We start from the raw sequence: 18,363 nt of genomic DNA, 5'->3' as shown, positions 1-18,363 counted from the left end.
TCACAATGATAGAGAAATTTAAAATGGACAAAGCGGTTCACAACGGTGCCCAAAGGTCTTGGGGCTCTAGTGCAGAAAGTCAAATCGATCGTTTATGCAGTCAGACAAGTTTTTGTTACCGGTGTTGGCGCATACCTGTGTTGAGAAGGCCATTCCTGCTTTGCGCTTGTCGGATACCACAAAGGCAATCCGATCACCGCACGTGACAGGTTTGACAGCCGCAAACACATGGTGAGGCATTGCGATGTAGAAGGGGGTGCGTTCCTTCAGCGTGTGCTCCCCCACCCCTGTGGCTAGGCAGACAAACACCAGCTCCAGCCCAAAACCTGTCACTGAGACAGTGAAGGGGCTCCTGCCATCCTCCCTGCAGCTAACCACTGCGAGGTGAGAACCAGGAGCACGCGGCTGGTTTTCTGGGACCGGCATGAATTATCTTACCCTCAGTTGACCAAATCCACCTCAGCAGGGACCTGTGTGCACGAAAGTGCACAACAAAAACCCAAGAACTTTCACAACACAGCCGATATCAGCATCTGTGCTTACAGCTTGGGGACCTCTCCGCCGTCGCTCGACTGTGCTCACATGCGTAACTGCATGTTACAGCGGTGGGAGACGGTTCTGTCCTCGGAGTGCCTCCTGACCTCCCCTGCAGTGCTGTGCAGCAGTTGTCGCTCTGTGCCTCTTATCGAGCCGCTGCCTGGTTGACATTCCAAACCTCTTACGAGTCTCAAGATTAGCATAAGACACGGGGTGTGCAACATGCCTGCGCTGCTTCTGCAAATCAGAGGTGTTACATTCCTGAACCTTCGTATTCAACCTGTACTGGTCACCTGTACCGATGACTGACAATGAAAACCTAGACACCTGTCTCTCAAAATGTCGAGCACCTAGGTCATCTCCCTGATGTGATCTTGATTTCATTCTTCAAGGACTTCCTGGTTGTCTTTCCCAAAATTGCAAAGCAGATCCAAAGCAAAGAGAAGCAAACTGTCACTCTCCTTAAATCATCAACAGAATTAAGAAATAATTGATATAAGTTACTTCTTATTTGGTGGTGTTCCATCTCAGCAAGTTAAAGTTATGCCTCATTCCTCATTCCTCAATGACCGCTGTAAGGGTGTGTTAAGTAATTAAGAATGCATGATAGCAGATCAATCTATGATTTCATATTAGACATATTAGTTGCTTTCATAAGCCAAAAACACCAAAGATTTAACTGTAATGTCTCTTTTATCAATGTTTCTAAAAAGGTACCTTCAAAATTAAGAAATGCAAATACATAATTGAAATTTTAATGTATGTCCTTTTAAAATAATCAAAATGATATAGTGTAAATGTATACTACTGATATTTTATACTGTACTACATATTTATACTACTGTATATTGCTAATACTTCTATACCTGCTTCTACTGCAGATTTAATATTTAATTACTTACTTACCAAGTACCAAAAAATGTCCACAAATGTAGTAAGTTTAAATTAATTTCAATTTGTTATATATTTTCCAACCATTTCCCGCTAACTAAAAGAGGGTAATCGGTACTCTTAAATGTTGATCAAAGTAGTTGGGAATTGCTCAAAAGGAAATTATGACAAATAACTGCACACCATGTGAACAGTGTACAAATTACACTTTAAGCAGCAGACATTTATGCTTGATTGGAGCAATTAAATGTTTTCTTAAAAAAAGAGAACAGAATAAATCCTGTGAGAATATTTTAGAAAATGACTTTTTAATCATCTGCAGATCTGTTGTGACTACTGTCTCATGACTCTCTCTATACAGTACATTTCTAGCTATTAAGAATTAATTGTAACCCTTGAACTCTAAAGACGGGCCTTTTCCAGGAGACTTACCTGTGTAGGATACAGATCTTTCTCAAATAATTTCTGCTCCCACATTTTTGCATAAACTGCATGCTGTGCAATATATTGGAAAACAGAATAATCTCTACATTAATATTACAGTCCATTCAAACTTAATGATGAATACTGTTTTCTGCAGCACAGGTAATGTAATGTATTCATGAAATTTCAATGTCCCAATGAAACAAGTAATTTTTTTCCTAGAAAATATTGACATTTCATGTCTCATTTTTCTTCATGGCAATGCCTTATTTTAGCGGAGCAAATTCTAATTTATCTTGTATTTCACCTTGCTGATCAAAACACTGAACTGTAATAAGGTTACACCTTCATTTGTTTAACCCTCCGTAGTTAATGAAAAGAGCATTTCACATCAAAACAACTTTAATAAGTCGTGAATATAACATCAGTTGGCAACATTCTATTGATTTTACTTGTTGGCATGTTTACAATTTTACACACCTACTGTAATACGAAAAATAACCAGAGATACTAGATGTTCCCACATTTCATTTAAATCATTCTATGTGGTTTTCTACTGCACATGGTATTCTATAAAATACTATTTGCTATATTGTTTCTACTCTTGGTCACATTCAAACTGGAAATAAATCACTTTTTAGTTGTACATATCACATTACCAGTTATTTTCTATATTGTTGTGGGTTAAAACAGAATTAAAAATATATGTCTACCTCATTCTGCATTTCAATGCCATTATCAGACAACACTTAAGAGTGCAAACTCATTTGGCTGAAAAATTACACTGTGAAACTGAACACGTGTGGATACACCTGTTCTCTTAATTATCGTGCAAACCTTTGTGAATGCAAAATGATAAAATTCAGGCTTCAGAACAGAAAAATAAATTTTGTGGATTAAATAAAATGTCACTGCTTAACTCCCCCTGCCAATATGATCACAATTTGAGATATTATAAAGAATATACAGTATACTATATATACTTTCTGCCATGCTGAAAAGAGAAGAAAAGAAACACAACATATCAATCGAAGAAGGTTCCACAGCTGAAAAGTTGTTTTTTTCTGAATGAATAGACGTTTACTTGTTCCTTTGCAGCCTACGCATGCTGACGCAGCTACCCAGCTGAACTTCGTCCTGTATATACTGTATGCTTCGTCCTATCGATTACATGTTTCAAATCAACTTTTAAGTGAAGGAGTGGATGGTCAGCAAAACCTGCAATGAATACACACGAAATTGACTTAGTCTATGGCATAATTATTCACCCCCATCAGTCAGTCAGTACTTGGTGGAGACACCTTTTTGAGTAATTACTGCAGTCAGTAATCCAAAGTTTCTATTGGATTAAAGCTAGGATTTTCACTGGGTCACCCAACGGTATTCTCTTCTTGTCAGACTAGTTCAGCGTGGTTTGATACTGCATTTCAGGTCGTTGTCAGACTGAAGTGTTATGTTTCAGTCCAGTTTTAGATTTTTGTGTGACATCATTTGATTGAACTTGAGTGTAATTTTCTCTACTCATTTTCCCTCAGCCCTATTAAACGTCCCGGTTTTGTGATGGTAAGCAGCACTGCCATTACATTCTGCAACCACCACTACGCTTGACAATTGGGACCATTGGGCTTTGTGCTGTGTTAGGCTCGCAGCGGATATAATGCTTTGCATTTAGACCAAAAAGGTTTGATTTCTGTCTTTTCTGATGATAACAGCACCATCTGCCACTTGACAGCAGTATATCTCATGGAAGAATTAAGATCCATTTTTTTTAAGTAAAGGCTTCTTTCTTGGCCCTCTCAAATACACACCAGGTTTGTGTAGAAACCAGGATATTGAGATATGATTAGTACAGTCGCTCCCATCTCACCGTCTCAGAGACAGGCATTTGCAGATCTTTCACTGTCACCGTTGGCTTCACGGTGGCGTCCTTTGATGCCCAGCCTGATCTTGGTTCTCTCTGGGTGGTATGATGCATATTCCACTTCGTAATGACGTGCTGTACGGTATTTCAATGCACTCATACCTTCTTGTCATCAGTGCCTCTCTATCATTTCATCCCTTGTTGTGATCTTCTGTGTCACATGGCGAGCGGTGGTGAGAAAGTCAGTATCTGTTGGAAAGAAATGCAGAGACGTGCATTTCCAAGTTAGACTCCTCTGCTGACACACAAGTGGTGACCGTTACGTTATTCTGTGACCTTCCAAGCTATTCTGTTGCACTTAAAATAAATTAGGGAGGCCGCTGCAAAGGGATTGAATACTTGTCAAATTAAAAATCTTCACTTTGTCTGGAAATACCATTAGTATTTTTTAGCTTTACTGCTTTGTTATGGTATTATTATTTTTGTTTTTGTTAATGGATCTTGTGTACCTTCACTCATTCCCACATTAAGAGGGAAAAAAACGTCTTTCAATCATACAACAAGAGCAAAAAAAAAAATAATACGTAGCTGTGTTGGCAAAACTACTGATCAACATAAGAAGACAGCCAAGACAAAATATTTGTGTGTGCATTTTTAATTACTCCATAGACATGCTATTCAAGTTCATGCATGTAGCCCCATTTGAAATTTTTGACAAGTCTGTCATTAGATAATTATGGAAATGTCTTTAATGTTTTATATGTAAAAAGGGGCGTAATAAGAAAATTAATCATGGAATGAAAGGCACAAAGGTATTGCTGTAGATAAAGCTTCTCTACAGCCCAGCTCTGATCTTCAAGAATGATTTTTTCTCAGAGATAAAGAAAGGCTTTGAACGCAGTTGTCTTTCATATGGCCAGGAAAGCAAATTCTAAGGTTGGTATTCTCTCTTTCCACCTACCATATCTGAAAAATGTGCACATTTGAGTGATGACTTTCCTACAGGAGCTAACAGCTGTATGTGCAAATCATGCATATAAATCAATTACCAAGGCCTATGTACTTTAAATGCACCCATTAATTAAGCAATGTCAGATACAATGAACCGTGAAGTTCATTACATTTTTAGCATTCAATCCAAGGATTATTTGAAGAAGAAATTAGTTTACCTAATGATTAGCACAATAAAGTCGGGAGTTTGCAAGACATCAACTCATTGAGACTTGGCTCACTCTGGAAACAGTTTCTGAAAAGCCGCTTCCAACAGCAAAGCAGAAAGAAAGACAGACAGACATAGATGGATATTTTTAAATGTGAAAATACTGTGTTGCTAATTATAGTTATATAGACACGAGAAGGAGATAAAAGCCCCAGCTGCTTAAACCCAGCTATGACCTCCACATAATGAAATATGGCTAGAACATTTTCAAGTCATTACAAGGTTCCACATTGTGACATAATTTGCATATTCATATATTTTTCAGCAAATTATTTTCCTGTGAGCAGGACATCTGCCTCTGTCTCTACTAAAATAAATAGATACATCCAGCTGCTTGCGCTAATACAGACCACTCTTCCTTAAGATTACAAAGCCTTTCATTTTTCTTGGTGATATTTTCTTAAAAACTTTTCATTAATAATAAATAAAGGTAGTGCTTCTCGACAGCAAAGCAATACAAAAACCAAAGGACAAAGCTAATTTAAAGTGTGTGATGGCTGTTCCTCTTAGTTTGTATTTTGTTTTGTTTAAGACTTCTGATTATTGCTCCACTATGAAGCGTATGGATGCTTTTTCTCGTGTTAATACGCATGTGCAAGATTATAAAAATTCCTTACCTCTGTCTCAAACCATAGGTTTCATCTTCCCTGAAATCCGGTTTCCCTTTAAAGCTGTGGTGGACTGTGGGATCCGCTTGCTGCCCCTGTAGTGTGTGTCTGTATGAATCAGAGCTGGGCAGTCCCGGTTCTTCAGGGCCAGTGTGTGTCTGCAAATATTCTAGGTCTCTTCAACCACCAGCAACTGAAGAGCCGGGAAGAAGCTTTTAGATTTGTCCCGTTAAGCCAATAATGAACTGATTGAGATTGTTGAGAGATTAGTTGGCATGAAAGCCTTCAGACACACTGGCCATTCAGGACCAGGAACACCCATCCCTGCTGCAAATAGTCCGACCATTCTGGGACTCTCCCATAGCAGTATGATACAAACAATGTTCCTGATTCGGACACAGGACCCCTTTGAGAAAACCTATGAAATGAGACATTTTAATGTTAGCACACTTAGTCTGATGACGATGTGGCTTTAGGAGTGCAAATTAAATGCACATTTACTGAGAGAAAATCTAAAGAATGAGATGGAGCATTAGGACAGACTAAATTAATACATAAATTAGAACAATTAATACATAAATACTTGACAGATGAACAATGCTATTGTATGTCTGGCCCATGACAGGCATGAAGTGATTTTCTTGAAAGAGTTTGCACTCCTCTTTAATCGTATTAATGCAATACTGTATGATTAAAAAATAATAAAAGCAATTCTTTAATATACTGTAAGAGCGCTGACGATTTCACTCATCACAGAATCATTCCTTCTCTTTTGTCCCATGAACAACAGCACACTCTTTGGCGTAGCCTCCTTTTCTCCAGGAGCGTCAATCCGGATGTCTCCGAGCTCCAAAAATAGGGAGGTCAAGACAAACTATATAACTTTCTAGAAATAAAGACACAGTGCAATGTCCCCGGATAGATTTAAAAGAAATAAAGAAATCAGTGAAGCCTGGCAATGACAAACGTTTTTTTTTTTGTTTTTTTTTTGCATTAGAGCGACTTGTTTGGTTTTCAGGTAAAGAATCAAAAGGTTTTTTTTTTCCCCACACAGACCAAAAACTAATAAGCAGGTTTGGTCCTGAAAAGTTTGAGATGTGAAAAGTACAGAATATATAATGTTTACAGAGAATACACAGGAGGCAGTGGAGGATCAAGTTTCTCTTTAAAAAGACAGAACTTGGCCACAATTTCACTACAAAAAAAAATCACTAAAAATATGCTGTGTGTTTCAGTTAACTTTTACTTAACCCTATTCTATTGTATTCAGTAACAAAACAAGTGCTTGAGGTTTGCAGGTTTTGCTGAGGTTCTTTGATGCTGTAAGGTGGAATGAGTGTAGCGTTTCTGAAATCTTTCAGCAAAAAGCAAAGTCTCCAATACGTGAGTTACAAAAGCCGAAGGGTAAGTTAATATAGAATTAAGCAATGTGTTAATGTTATTATTCTTTCTGAGCTGTGGCTACGTCCTGAGGAAGAAGCTACAGTATGCATGTGTCTGCCCTAACTTCAGAAGTTGCGGTTTCTAAATGATAGCGGTGCAAAAAAAAAAAAATTGTTCTGTTAAATCAGCAACAGTGAAGAAGGGACCTAAGGCCATTTTCGAACATAATAGCTGGTGGGAAATTCATTTTAAATTTCAATTATATTGAAATATTATTTGTCATTTGAAATAAAATATTTGAAACTTCAGAATACCATCTTCTCCTTCCCCCTTTGTTTTAAGGAAGGCAGCTAGATACAGTTTAAGGGCTGAGGAGAATCCATATGCACAGAAGTGCTATCTTTCTGTTTTGCTCCACATTGCCCAAGAAACAAAAGGGGAATCTTGTGAATAAATGATACAATCGTCATGAACAAATAAAATACAGTATTGTTCCTTAATTTTTTTTCTCTCCATAAGTAAAAATTACCTGCTGAGAAAATTGTCCTGTAGACATGAGATGATTAGGTAACAAATAATAATTTAAGATGAAAAATGATCAGTACCTTTTGTTTGATTTATTTATTTTTTCTGATAAATTGTACAGAGAATGAAGATGAATTGTACAAATTTTGAATATCCCAGATATCAGTTATTGACATTTACTGCACGTTTTAACGAACAAATGTTGTTTCCAAATATGTTTTTTATATTTCCATACCACTGTTAAAAACCACTGAACATTTAAAGTTTTTACCAAATATATAAATATTTAATTTAATAAGATAAGATCACTTTATTAGCCATATACAATTTCTTGCATGAGGAATTTGTCTCTTCGCGGACCCCAGCTTGCTCTCCATGAGACACACAGACAGGGAGAGAAGCTGGGGGTCAGAGCGCAGGGTCAGCCATTTGTACGGTGCCCCTGTATAATTCAATATAACAAAAATGTCCAGTAGGCTGACGATTTTTAAGAAGCCTCTGTCCGCTGGGCTTGTTTTTGTATCCTAGCATCAATATGCCCACACAACACAATGTGACTCTTTTTGCTTAAACAACCTCAAAAATCACCAATGTATAATTCAGCCTTCTCTGAAGACCTGCAGTTGGTATTTCAAAAAGATAGACAAGAACAGACCCTGCCTCCACCAATGTGACTGATAAATATCTCTTTAAAAATCATGAAACACAAATAAAGGCGTCTATATCTTTCTGTAGGAGCCACACAACAGGTTGTGAAAAGGGAAGATCTGTGCCACAATGATGTGCTTTAAAAACTGAAAAGACACATTGCTGGCCTGAAAAAGTGAAGACAACTCTGACAATGGATGATTTATCTGGAATGAAAATACATTAAGAAATATGGCTGATTCTGTAGTGCAACATTATCAGTAAGGTGAATCTCTCTGAACCACTCCTTTCATAACACAAACCTTTTGGGTTTCATTTTTTTGGGGTTGCATGATAAAAAAGTAGGGAATAATTACCTGAAAGTTGTTTCCTTATTAATCTGCATTTGAAGGAGGTCAGTGTACAAACATTTTTGCTTCCAAACAAAACTGACTTCAGAACATACTGTATGCCCTAAGTCTGCTTCACTCTGGAACAGGTTTAATTACGATTGTTCGGTCATTAATAACACACACTGTTCAAATTATATCCGGTACCACTGTGGATTGAACTGAAATTGCACCAGAGGGAGAGTTAAAAGATTTGATATAGAAAGCCCCATACTAGACCTCTGTTCTATTAGTCTTCCTTTAAAATGTCACAGGTACTCCAGAGAAGAGACCAAGCACAGACCTTGTGCATCTCATTGAAAGAAGAAGGTCAGTGGATACTGTATAAGCAGACAAAACGATTCACATTTTCTACACATACAGGGCACTTTCTACTCATCCAGTTAATAATCTGACTGAATGCTTTAGTGGGTGTGTTTATAGTGTATGTGAATTATTGTGTATTTATTTATCCATCTATTAAAGGAGCTGAACATTCTGTTTTTACAGGGAATTCAACTTTACAGCTCAAGTGGGCTTTATTTTGTCTTTGGGGTATTTTTAAACACATCCAAAGCCATGTATATTTCACTTTGCTCAACCCTGAAGCTATGACCACAGTGGTTTATACACAGCAAGAAAACTTTAATTCCAAAAGTATAAGATAATGAGGACTATTCATGAGAGTCCCAGAAGGGTCCCTACTCAAGAAGTTTGGCTGTAATGACCATCTATAAAATGAACCATCATCAATGAAAATGACAGGTTATTAAGATTCTGGATTAAGCTATGAGTTTAATATGATAGGCTATCTATAAAACCTTTACAACCTGGTCCTATTTGCACAGATTACATCCCCAGTGCTCAATGCCAAAGACACATGTTAATAAGCTCACAACCTTTAATTAAGCAATATGTATAAGTAGGTTCCCATTAAGCTGTGATTTGTGGGCTAGTTCATTATAGCAAGCTCCAGCCACCAGACACATATTCAATACAAATCAAGCAGCCTGAATATTATCCAGCTTAATGTGAGCCCAATATTGATATTTTATCACTCCCTCTGATTAGTGACTTTTAGAATCTTCATTTTTCATCTTGTTGGGGCAGCAATGAAGACCTAATGACCCTAGTTAATTTTCTAATGGAATCATTAATTTACATTGTTTATTGGGTAATTAATTGCTCTAATATAAAACATATTTAAGTTTCTTCTCCATACAGTAAGTTTCATTGTGGTTTACACAACAATCCTGTAAAACGGGACACTTAACTCATTCTGCATCATAATGGCTTCAATAACCTCATTTGCTACAGCTGTTTGTTATTTCTCCCAATACCTGTCAGTGTTTTTTTCAGTTTCTTGGTTACCTAATTACTTAAAGGTAGATATCTGCAGTGATACTACTGAAAATACTTCTGAATCTTTCTGGAAATAAATAATTTGACTTGAAATACTGAGCTTGAAGAAGGTGAAAAATGTACAGTAGATTTCTCGGCTGCTGGAGTCTTCAATGCTGGGTGTCAGTGATTGAATAGTTTCTGGACAGCAGTTGAATCACACCAACTTCTTCCAGCTGGTTCAACTCGTGAAGATCCTACAGAAAAAGAGAAGTTTGCTGTAAACGACCATAAATTTACCATTTGTTTTTAGCAGAACCTATTTCGCACTAGGCTTTCTTTCATTGAAAAAATAAACAAAAACTCCTGTAGGACTTGTATGCTTTTGAACAGTTAGAAACTAAAGCTGCAAAGAAAAAACAAACAGTACGAAAACATGACGGTCTGAACACAACACTAACTGAGTGAGACAACAAGGGACTTACAGACCTTTCAGCCCGCGAAAGGTGAATGGTGAGCCATCTTTCTAGATCAAAAACAACTTGTAAAACCTGGCATAGCAAATTCTTTTTGCCCGCCAATCTTGCGCCCACTGGTGACAGGTTGTGTGCTGAAGCCTGAGGAAAGCTGAAAAACCCTCCCGTGCCATCTCATCTCTCTCGGACACGAGGAGGCTTCCCAGGAGACCGAACTGGCCACAGGAGGAAAGAACACGCAATTTGTTTCCCGCTGCTACACTCACGCCACTCAGCTTTCTTCTTCCTGCCCCTCAGCTGGCGTGTAGACGACGACCCTTCACCAGCGGCCTTATCGCCGGCCAGATTCTGCGCAGTGGGGCTGACTTCACAGAGAGGAAGCCCCATGTCACCAGCGTCACCGGGTACCTTTAAAGACAGCCCAAAGTAATCATTTCATTGTCAAATACGGGTTAATAGAAGCATATTCCGTTTTAGAATGGGACAGTTATTAAATATGCTATCAGCGGATGCCATGTGTCATTCCCAGATGTCACTGGGCTACGAGACAAGAGTGATTAAAATCACTGTTTCAAGTGTGCTTAAGAGACACTTGAATCGCACAGGAAATTGAGAGTGGTAGAAAAGACCTTTGACTGCCCTACAGCCCTGAGTGTTCAGGCACGAATTCCAGCAAGAACAACACTTAACTTCACCTACTAATCAAGTACCAAATACCATAACTTAAGTGTCTAGCTTCCTGTTTCTTTAATATTCCTAATCACTTTCCCCAAATGATGCTCTCTGCAGTGCGATTCCGAATGATTAATGAAAATGAAAGCACAACTCTTTCAACAGCGAAAACTGCAGGCCGGGAACAATCACACTATACAGAAGAAACAAGTTAGGGCTCTTCAATCGTCATGCACAGAAAGAAGAGGATTGGTTTTTAAGGCTTTAGTATTACGGGAGATTGGAATAAAGAGTGCTTGACGAGACACAGGACTATAAGAGTCCCGTCAAACTCTATTTAACCCTTAAAGCAGGGAATTTGAGTAGAGACTATAATGTAGTACAAAGCAAACAATGTGCCACAATGGAGATGCTTATGAGTGCAGAAAGTCACAAAAGACCCGTATAGACAATTCAACCACCCATTTACATGTATTTGCTGTGTTTTATGCAGCTCAAAGACATCACATTTTGAAAACAGAAACCTGTGGGATTGTTTTATAATGTATATTTCATGAGAGCCCCCAAAAAGTAACTCTGCCAGACAGGCACATACTGTAACTTAATCAATCCATGTTATGTCCAGAATAAAGGTCAGTGTAATGGTAATTAGTCAAAGAAAAAAAATGAAGAACTTAGTTGTGTAAGAAATTATTCTTTATGTCTGAAGGGTTGTAGTGACCTCAAAACAAATGAACCATGCTTTCAAGTTCCAATCGAGTGTACCACACAGTAATTATAAAATACGAACAGAAACAGAATTGATGTAGTTTGTCAATTAGTGTTGCTGTAAGGTATTTTTTAAAGGTTAATTTTTATTCAAAATATAAATTAGGTCAGTATTGGCAAGCATGATTTAATTTGGATATCTGCAAAGCTGAGTCATGGAAACTATTTGGAAAGAACACTATTAATGCTCATGCCAGTGAGTTAGTAAAATATAAAAATCTCGGTTTCTTTCATTTTATCATACAAATAAGATGAAACACAATATAAAAAAACTTCAGTTTTGCAAACTAGTTTTGCTAAAATTCTAAATGAATTCAACAATTAGTCAGAAATTCAGCTAAAATCAGTCAGACGTTCTTCTAAAAAGCATGTGTTATACCCTGCATGGATCTAAGTAGGTTGCATTTTAAGATACAGATTGTTCTGTTTTGTAAATGTTTTGTTAAAGGAAAATCTGGTACTGTAGCATAAGCTATAAAATAAATACCCCCCTCATCCTATAGTTATTCACTACTTTATTCTCACAGTTTCGGTTTTTAACATTTTGCTTCACTGAACAGATTATCAGAATTATTTCTTCAACTTTTGATCATCATTGCCTGATAATGTATAAATTATTATATGAGTTCACCAGCACATATCATATAGTGTTATCATTACAAACAAGAGTAACCCAACACCAATTCAGTCTTCTCATTAACGGACACTGTCAAATGCTTTAATAATCTGTGGTGCGCTAACTATTCCAATGCAATATTTTAATGTGGATTCACCGAATGCTGCTAATAAAAAAAAACAAAAAAAATAAGCCTATTAAAACCTGTGGAAAAGTGAAGTAAATGTCTGTCTTGTGTTTATAGCACAGTGTTGTAGGTACTTATAAAATAAGCTTTTAAGCAACCCATAAATAATTTGTTGAAAGCTAATATTCAAGCTGTTCAAGCTTTAGTTGTGCATTTTTTATGGAACTTTTACACAAACAAATCTAGGCATCCCATATGCCGCAGAACACTCATATGTGAAGCAGTTTATGTAGCACAGCCTGCCAGCATCTATTTTAGGGCATACACACCGAGAGGTTAGCCTAGGAGAAAAAATACATAGAAAAACACAAACCTGAAAAGAGATAAATAGAGGAGGGAATGACAATGTAGCCCTTTCTCTCTGTGCTTTAAAAAAATAACCCTCATAGTGAAACCCAAATATTACTGACAAATTTGAGAATTCCTAAGATCTGCTAAACAAAGCAGCTAAAATAAAGCAGCTTTAAGTGGAGCCTGTATGGGAGGCAGAAAAGTGGAGTAAAGTGGAGTTTGAAAGCTGTGCTGCTACTGTAGTTGTTAAGAACAGTAGAGCACGTAAAGGGCCTTTTATTAAAAAAAATAGTGGCCAAGAAATATGTAGTTCTTGGAAGACAAAAAGATAACTGTTCACTGTAAACAATGTATAATACAAAAGTATAATCTGATGAGGGGCAGAATGGTGGCACAGTGCATACTGTAGCATAGCTGTCTAGGTTTAATTTCAGACCTATCTGTGTGGAGTTTGTATGTTCTCCCCGGGTTTGTGCGGGTTTCCTCTGGGTGTTCTGGGTTCCTCCCACAGCCCAAAGACATACTAGTAGATTAACTGGTTTTACAAAAAACTGGCCCTTTCAGGAGTCTGTGTGTGTGCCCTGTGATGGACTGGTGACCCATCCAGGGTGAGTGTGTGTGTCTGTGTGTGCCCTGTGATGAACTGGCGTCCTGTCCAGGGTGAGTGTGTGTCTTCACTTCACTTTTACTGAATGAAATTATACCTGGCTTATTTATAATATCTCATCATAATCAACTGAATGACATTCTTCTGAATGAGTTTTCACAACTTTATTTTGCAGATGGACAAAAATAAAGGCTGAACATGTGTTTTTTAAGCATTATAAATACTGCACTCAGGTTGCAGAAATATTAGACTGGAGTACAGTACAACACAGGCACTGTTATTTCACACTCAGAACCTGCAACACAGGGTTCTTTGTTCAAAGGCAGAAACACCTCAATGTTATTTCTCTCGGAGGAGCTGTCATCTTAAATCTGAAGACCAGTTTGTATACAGCTTCTATCTTATATTCCTTTGAAAATTATATAAAACAGTAATAAAATCATCTCAAGTGTACTTCAGAGTGCTGTAAATGCCCTTTGGTTATTCTGTATGTACCTACAGTATATACATAAAGCCAGTGCATACAGTATTTTGAAGCGAATTAGGTTGAATATGTAAAGAGCCTTTTCCCATGAAGTAAGAAATGCAAGCTGCTTGGAAGCAGCACAGAGATATTACTGTTAGTGTTGTTTTGGGAAAAAAGATGCAGTTGCTGTTATAGTCAAGAGTGACTTGACATGTTATGATGTTCATGCTGCTCCCTTATAAAAAGGGACTAACATGGGATTTTATATATTATATTTTAATGTACTAACAGCAAGTCTATGCTAAAAATGTTGATAGCTTGTAAGCATCCACATTTTACATCTAAAATTACTTTTGAAGTGTTTAGAGTTTAGCTTGTGATAAAATATTAGAGTAGTGAGAATTTTTGTCATCACTTGCTTAGCAAACACCCTTACTTAAGGCATATTTTAATGTATTGCATTTATGTCATTTCCATTTTAATGCAGGTGCATTGAATGGAAATTTCTGTAAATGTTGTAAAAGAGAGATGTTTAGATGGTTGCTTTGAAAATTCACTGTTATTTTTTAGAAAACACTTATTGCTTGTAATGACAATAAAAAGAATTGCAAAGACATTAGCTTTCATTGCAGGTCTCTAAAAGCTTATTAAATAATATTTCCAAATGTATTTTTCCTCTCAGTAGAAAAATAAAATCAGGATTAATTTGATAGTCAAACTATATGCTTAAGAAACACTATGTAGGAATGGGCATAAAATCCACTTCATTGGAAATTCACCATCTGTGATATGATATGATATTAAAACGACTTTTAATCTTTTAATGATTCACAGCTACAGTTCCCTTTTACTGTAAATCATGAGGAAACAAAAACAGGGAATTTGCGTCCATACAGTAGCTTATTAAAGAAGTCTTGTATAATTTATGCTGCAAGCTATTACTAAAAAAAAGTTGTCTCGCAGGTTTTCGGTTTTCCTTTTAAAAAGCCACAGATCCTTCTGATGGCAGCAGCTTGGAGGAGAGGAGCCATCAGCGGCAGGGCTGGCTTGTTCGTCACTGTGTCTCCTAACCTGGCCCTGCTGGGTGGCACTCTGGCCCCCTGCAGAAAGTGACAGAGCTTGAAAGGAACCAGTGAGCTGCGTATACTGGAGTGCCCAAGAGCAGCTGGATTTCTTTTGTACTTGCTGATGTAACAGCGCCGGGAAGAAGCTCAGTAGTGGCACCGCAGACACAGGCAATTTTCAGAAGAGCCGATTTCAGCCCAGGGGGAAACCGTACCTCCACGATGGCCCCGTCAGGCTCTCTGAGGAACTGCCGATACGGCTTTCGGAGCCCGCTGAGGTGTATGGTGTAGACAGACACATGCGTGCTGATTTCCTCCTGGCTGGCTGGCAATCCAGGGGCTCCACTGCGATGCTGGGGGTCACAGCTGGAGGTGTCACAGCTAGCTGAGGGGTCTTTGGTCCAGATGTAGTCATACACTGCCACCTAGTGAGAGAGACAAAACACCCCCCCCCACACCCACCCACCCCCAACATCCACTTTAATTAGGAACTGTCAAGGGCCTGTCATACCAGCCAGGACTCTCACTAAACACCAGCAACGCACGGAGAATAACAGGCAGGGCTGAGCTGAGTACCTGCACTCACTTGCACATACACGCTGACGTCTTACAGTTAACCCCCGAGTGATCACTCCTGAGACCAGCATTCAAAGACCGTTAAAGCTCAGAAAGAAAAGAAAGGGAACCAGGGCTGTTGACCTGTCTACCGTCCAAAGTGAAACGTTGTGAACTGTAATCCCATTAGTTGCTCTGAACTTCCTCACAGGGTGCATTGTGAAAGAAAGTCACACATTAAGTTGGAAAGGAATTAAACTGCTGTGCATTAGAGTTTCAAACATTATTTTAATTTCTAAACATTTTAATCTATAATATAAGAATCAACATTCTTCCTATCTGGATTTGTTTTCCCTAAAATACACTTCAGGAACTCTGACTTTTCTAATAACAACAGGCTGTCTTCTCACATTTCTTTATTTTTGCTGTATATAATTGCAATTCTAGTTTTCCTGGTGTTTATTTGTGGTGCATTTCAAGCTCTTGTACCTGGAATGTATTTCACTCATCTATTAAGAAAACAGTCAAAGGAAACAGAGCATATAACATGTTATATAGGTCATGTAACTTGAAATCATTCATGCATTAAGACCATGTTGTTTCCCTGATATTTGATATATTAGATGCTCACTTGAATCAACTCAATAACCTTTGGAGTAACCTGTTTGCAGGTAAAACTAGAGATTGATTCACTGAGGAATAAAAAAAACTCACACAAGAGACAGCTGAACAATCATGACTGCTTGCTTCGGTGTTTAAAGGTGAACTAATCAACCACCACACCAGGAACTTAAGAGACCCTATCTCTGCAATCTTTCTACCTGACAAGAAACCACAAAATGCAATCACAACTTACAATAACGCCTCACTGAAAATCATCTTCCAGAATAAAAACAGATTATGAATACTGACTCACTCACAATAGAGACAAGCAGAGGCAGGCTTGCATTCTGATGGGTTCAGAACATTGCTTAATTAAAGTGTGAGTCACTAACTTGTAAATTGTTCTCTGAGTTTCTTAAATGTCTACATTCACATGAGGCTGGCTCAGAGAGGTTGAAAGCATGAGGAAGTTTCAAATCTTTATGTTTACGAATCCAAGATGACCTTCTAATTGGTTTAGTAATTATGATTCTTTAAGAAAAGCCAAGTGTTGGATCACTATAAAAGGAAACATCTTCAAAGAAACTGCATAGTAGGTCATGGTTAAGGAGAAAGTTAATTCTGTTCACCAACGTTTTGATTTCTTTAATGACCTAAATGGCTACTTAAAGCACAACTTTGGGTCATTAGCGTACATGAACCATTACCACACATAATTAGACACTCCTTAAAAATATTCAGCCTCTAAAAATTGGCCTCTTGTATGTTTTGTAAACATCAGAGAATCATAAGAGGTAAAAAATGCAAAAGAACCCAAAAGGTCTCTAAAGCCTAAATTCTTGTCTCTTTGAACTAATGTGCTACTCACTTAACCAGTAAAGTAAGGATTAAGCACCCTAACTTGCATGTGGTAGATGTCTATTTAACAGTGTAACACTGGCAAAGGAAAGGCACTAAAACAATGAAACTTGCACAGGCAGAAGTCAGAAAGTAAAATGTATTATCTTAGAATACATATGACATTACATTAATTCATTATTGATTAAATGCTGTAGATATATTGCTTTAAATTTTAACACATACATGATGATTTTGTTGTATGCTGAAAAAATACATACTGTCATACCCCCCCCCCCCCCACACACACACACAAGTCTAGGACAGATAAAAAATTGGAATTTTTAATTTAAATATCTATTGAATAATTTATGAATGGAAAAATAAAGTCTCAGGTTTATCCATATAGTTCATGGCCATCTGAAACACAGTTTTGATCTACATTATACAACAAAACATTGTTTGAAGTTTCTGAAATAGTCTCAGTGAAATTGTTGTTGGGTACATTTTCCTACCGTGGAAAAATTAAATAAATGTGTGTATGCAGAAAAGAGACATTTTGTCTATAAATTCTGTTAATTTTATTTTGTGATTTTTTGTGAAAATTTTATTTTTATTTTTTGATATCCCTTACAAATAATCTTATTTTTTCACTAAAACAAAATACTAGAAATGCCCATATTGAACACAGTACTGTATATGTTTTAAAAGCTAAATAAAATACACATAGAACTGGGGCTTCTGGCTGCTTAAGAGCATTTTTCATTCTTCCATTTGATAGCACTAAGTGATGTGGCTGATTTAGAATCAATGCCTCTGTATTTTAGAGAGACCAGCTGTGGGTAAAACAGATAGGATTCAAGTGAGCTAACCTAATTCCAACACAATCTGCCCTGGATTTATAGTTTAGTGCTGCATTTAGAAATCTGATACAGTGCATATCTGTCTCATTTTGTGGATGAGGGGAGCAAACCAGTACTCCTTGGAGAATTATTAACATCAAAATAGATCACTCTGCATAGAATTAAGTGTTTTATTTTAAAATAAAAATAATTCATTTAATTTTTATAGAGTTTCTCATCCCAAAGGATCTCAAAGAGCTTTACATGTAGGAGGGGACCCACTTCATTTTTTGAAGGTATTACTGGAAATACATAAGTGCAGTAACAGCCAATCATGTTCTGCACAATAATACAAAGGCACCAGCCATTATTCCTTTGAATTGCATTATCTGCCAAAATGCATTCAGCAATCAAAGACAACGTTTTGCAATGTCATAACTAGTGACGGTCCATCTTATTGGCAAAAGCCAATATGAAAAATGTAAAATGTGGCACATAACAAAAATAATACCAGACTACTCTGCATGCCAGTTAAGATGGCCTTGGTATCTATAAAGACAAGTATTAGCATGCAG

At 37.4% G+C, this 18,363-nt stretch overlaps 1 protein-coding gene across 3 annotated transcripts in view; it reads right to left on the bottom strand.

Moving 5' to 3' along the window:
* Positions 1 to 7,524: 7,524 nt before the first annotated feature.
* ofcc1 (orofacial cleft 1 candidate 1) overlaps positions 7,525 to 18,363 on the bottom strand; it is a 108,005-nt gene continuing 97,166 nt past the window's right edge. For all 3 annotated transcript variants that reach the window (XM_088644126.1, XM_088644128.1, XM_088644127.1), the window contains 3 exons: positions 15,167 to 15,376; positions 10,547 to 10,688; positions 7,525 to 10,061 (listed from right to left, as the gene is read on the bottom strand). In XM_088644126.1, the coding sequence (XP_088500252.1) occupies positions 9,988 to 10,061; positions 10,547 to 10,688; positions 15,167 to 15,376 (426 nt within the window). In that variant the 3' untranslated portion in view covers positions 7,525 to 9,987. The remainder of the gene's footprint in view (positions 10,062 to 10,546; positions 10,689 to 15,166; positions 15,377 to 18,363) is intronic.

Source organism: Lepisosteus platostomus, chromosome 8, assembly GCF_059453375.1.
Source record: "Lepisosteus platostomus isolate fLepPlt1 chromosome 8, fLepPlt1.hap1, whole genome shotgun sequence".
NCBI classification, from domain to species: domain Eukaryota; kingdom Metazoa; phylum Chordata; class Actinopteri; order Semionotiformes; family Lepisosteidae; genus Lepisosteus; species Lepisosteus platostomus.
The sequence above is the reverse complement of the archived record's forward strand: the minus strand, read 5'-3'. Positions and strand labels throughout refer to the sequence as shown.